Source organism: Pseudorasbora parva, chromosome 7 (assembly GCF_024679245.1).
Source record: "Pseudorasbora parva isolate DD20220531a chromosome 7, ASM2467924v1, whole genome shotgun sequence".
Lineage (NCBI taxonomy): Eukaryota > Metazoa > Chordata > Actinopteri > Cypriniformes > Gobionidae > Pseudorasbora > Pseudorasbora parva.
The window spans coordinates 34572262-34575644 of record NC_090178.1 but is presented as its reverse complement, the minus strand read 5'-3'; the positions used below and the strand labels follow the sequence as shown (position 1 = coordinate 34575644).

General features: G+C 35.2%; 1 protein-coding gene across 1 annotated transcript; it reads right to left on the bottom strand.

The window, feature by feature from the left end:
* Positions 1–1866, bottom strand: LOC137083934 (zymogen granule membrane protein 16-like). The gene is made up of 4 exons (XM_067449871.1): positions 1809–1866; positions 1522–1613; positions 1082–1226; positions 1–857 (listed from the first exon to the last, which is right to left on the bottom strand). The coding sequence occupies exons 2-4, from the start codon at positions 1574–1576 to the stop codon at positions 524–526; spliced, it is 534 nt and encodes a 177-aa protein (XP_067305972.1). The 5' UTR covers positions 1577–1613; positions 1809–1866; the 3' UTR covers positions 1–523.
* Between the last annotated feature and the right edge of the window lie 1517 nt (positions 1867–3383).

The window sequence follows — 3383 nt, the reverse complement described above, 5'->3', positions numbered from 1 at the left end:
TTCTGATAATTTTGTATTTTATTTTTCTTTCTGAAAAATCTGTTTTCCACAACTCAAATGATGTTCTGTGTTTATAATATTTTGTGTTGGAAATGAAATAATTCACATTTTTTGTAAAGTTGTTTGTAAGGTTTTATTGAAAGTCTGGGGTAAAAGTTTTAATGATTCAGTTTTATTGTGATCTTCATACATTTGAAGAAAAAAAAAATTTGTTTTAATAAAAATCAGTGTTAATAGTAAAATCAATTCTAAAGTTTAATAATCACTGAAAGCCTTTAGGAATTATTGTTAGATGATAAGCCCTCAAAGCGTGATTACATTTGTTTAGCAAGGCTGCTTAGTGCAGAATTAATGAATTAGTAAATACATTTTAAGGCTGAAATATGAACAAGAATTCATTCAAATAATCATGGCAACCCAGAAAGTTTCAAAATTTCATTATGATCAAGAGCAAAGAAAAATAGTAGGCTCATTTTTAACTTTCCTTTTCCTCACATAAACACATTTCTTTATGATGACTTTATTATCTAGTGGAATTGTTGTTGAACACAGCCCAGTGAGCCCCAATGGAGGTAAGGGCAAAGCCATTCTGTCGACCGCTGAGGAAACGTAGTTCGCTTCCATCATGGGTTGGGTAGAAGTTAAATGAAAGTCCAGTTGGCTGCCCCACTTTAAAAGAGCGCCCCTCATTAGTGACAAACATAAGCTCAGAGACGTAACCAGAGTAATACTTTCCAGAGACCTGAACGAAATATTCGTTGTCGAAGAGTGTCATCGTCTTTAGATTGCCATAAGCGCTATTGCCAACCAGTTCTGTCCAGTTACCGTCATATTGCACCTGGAGCCTAAACAGATACAGTATGTGCCATTATTGTTAAAATAATTCACAGCAAAATACCATATAACTAACATAAAAACAATACAGGATAAACAAAAACACAAAACAGATGATGAAAATGTGAAGTGTATAATATGTTAAAAAATGGATTTATGTGCAGGCAATCAGTCCAATATGACAGATGAGGTTCTTTTGGAATTGGATTGCCTAAATGTGTAACTAGCGGTGTTTGAGGAAACATACCCATTGATGTAGTTGTAGTTGTAATATCCATAGTAGGGATATTCATAAACTCTGACTCCAGTGATGCGACCCTCACGTGCAGTGGAAAATTCAGTTCCACTGCCTTCCCCGACAGCAGGGGAGTACGAGTAATAATCAGGTACAGCTGAAAACATAATTAACACATATAAGGCATCTAGAAAATATCAGGCACTAGAACATTTTCGATTGGGGCCTGGGTTTTTTGTATTATTATTTTTTTACAGTGTAATGTTTTTTGATGATCACTAAAACCCTTTATTGTTTCTAATTGTATACAGTTCAAAGCCTGGCAAATGTAATGTTATTCTACTTTTAAAAGTGCTTCTAATGCCTTATTCTAACACGTGATGCATATTCAATTTGTCAACACTTTAATAAACTTCTGACTTCAAAACACTTGAGATTAGTTATTGACTCACGCATGGCCATGCTCATGGCATAAAGGCAAGAGAATACCACAAGATAATGCAGCATTTTGGGATGCTTAGTTTGTTCACTACACTCTGGAAATCTAGAACAAACCAAACACAAGTGTTAAAACTGTGACTGTTTTAAATAGAAACATGTAGATGACAATAGTGTAAGACATCAGATTACAATGAATTATAATTAGTTTTTGTCCACAGATAAATACACATATAGATAAATGAAAACATTTACGAGTATTTATTCATGATGTGCAGTAATTGTTAATTGATGCGGTTACCTGTAGAAGAGCCTGAGTGGATGATCCGTGATGAAGACAGCCAATTCAAACTGTCATTTATACTCTTTCTGGTCCAGCCTCTTCTGAAAAATCAGATTTTTTTCATGCTTTTCTTTTTTCGGGAAGGAAAATATTTTAAGAAGATGTTTCCTTGTTTATCATTAGTCACACAACATGTTTCTGAAAAACATTTATTATTTTACATGAACATCACGTGTCACACTTTCAGGTGCACGTGCTTCAGAGTTAATCGCTAACTCTGGATTAAATCTGAGTTGACAGAGAGAGTTTATACCAAGCTTTAAGAAACGGTTGAACTTGATCTAATCCATGTTGGATTTATCTGGATTTGTCAACTCTAAACCTACTCTGAAACTCAGAGTTTGTTCAGCTAGCTTCATGCAACAGGCCTCTGGTCCCTTTTAGTAAAATAAATGGAACTGTTCACAGTTAATAGCTAGCTTCAAATAATCAACCTATAGGATAATCCTTAATCTGTGTAAATTATTAAATTACAAAGTGTGTTGTTAACCAAATATATTTGAGTGATCAGTTTTGAAAATGTGCACATTATTATATTACATTTAGTAAAAAGTTAGTTAGTTAGTTAACTTGTGGTTGACTTCATTTGATTAAAAGAGATTTAATCGCCTATTCAGGGCTGTACAGTGCTGCATATGTTGCACATGCTACAAAAAAAATCTGTCTGTGCGATGAATACATTTACCACAGTAGCTCACGTGCGATACAGTTTAGCATGTGAGACATAGCTGATTGTGTGAAGTGAGAATTAGTTAATCTAGGGCTGCATGACTGACTGATATTAAGAGCCCGATCTCACGAAAATGCGCATACATCACATGTGCAATCTCGTGGAACGTACACGTCAAAATGAGTTTTGGCGTGCATGGTATGCGTTTTTTCGCGTGCATATGAATGCCGTATTATACATACGAACGGTTTGCAGTAAATGCTGCTCTCAGCAAGCACTGTGAGACTGAGTCATTGGTAGTTTAGTTTCACATGAATGTGAAAGCAACACAGACTCAGGTGCACACATGTTCAGGAAGAAAAGTAACCTGCATATGTGTTTTAGCTAGTGCTATCAATAGATTACAAATTTTAAAAACTTTTGTAGTACGATTAATCACAAGCTTATTGTGAAATTAAACATACACCATTTATCTTATTAAATTATCTCTTATTGTATCTATTTGACACAAACTTTATTTTCTTCCAGCTTGAAGGATCATTGGAGACTCAGAAAAGACACCACATAATCAAATATAAGGAATCCATATAATTCTATTATATAATACATTTATACACACCTATCAAGAAACATTACAGAAAAAAACTTGACAGAATTCACAGTATAGGCTAGCGTGTGTACAGAGCAACAACACGAGACGAGTCAATCTGCGATACCGAACAGGACTAGCCTGACAAGCCAGACCTACATCAAGATGTTTCGTCTGGAAACTCACCATAGACAGGGCTCAATCCGAGGGGCGGGATAAACGGTTGTCTTTCAAACTCCCTCTGCACGCGATAGGATAGCGCTACACCAACCAG

What these genes read in the sequence shown, in the direction of transcription:
- LOC137083934 (XM_067449871.1), bottom strand. Translation starts at nt 1,576, where the DNA reads ATGCTGCATTATCTTGTGGTATTCTCTTGCCTTTATGCCATGAGCATG. An exon ending in TGCCATGAGCATGGCCATGC is followed by an intron (nt 1,227 to 1,521) that starts GTGAGTCAATAA and finishes TTATGTTTTCAG; the next exon opens with CTGTACCTGATTATTACTCG. An exon ending in AACTACAACTACATCAATGG is followed by an intron (nt 858 to 1,081) that starts GTATGTTTCCTC and finishes ATGGCACATACT; the next exon opens with GTATCTGTTTAGGCTCCAGG.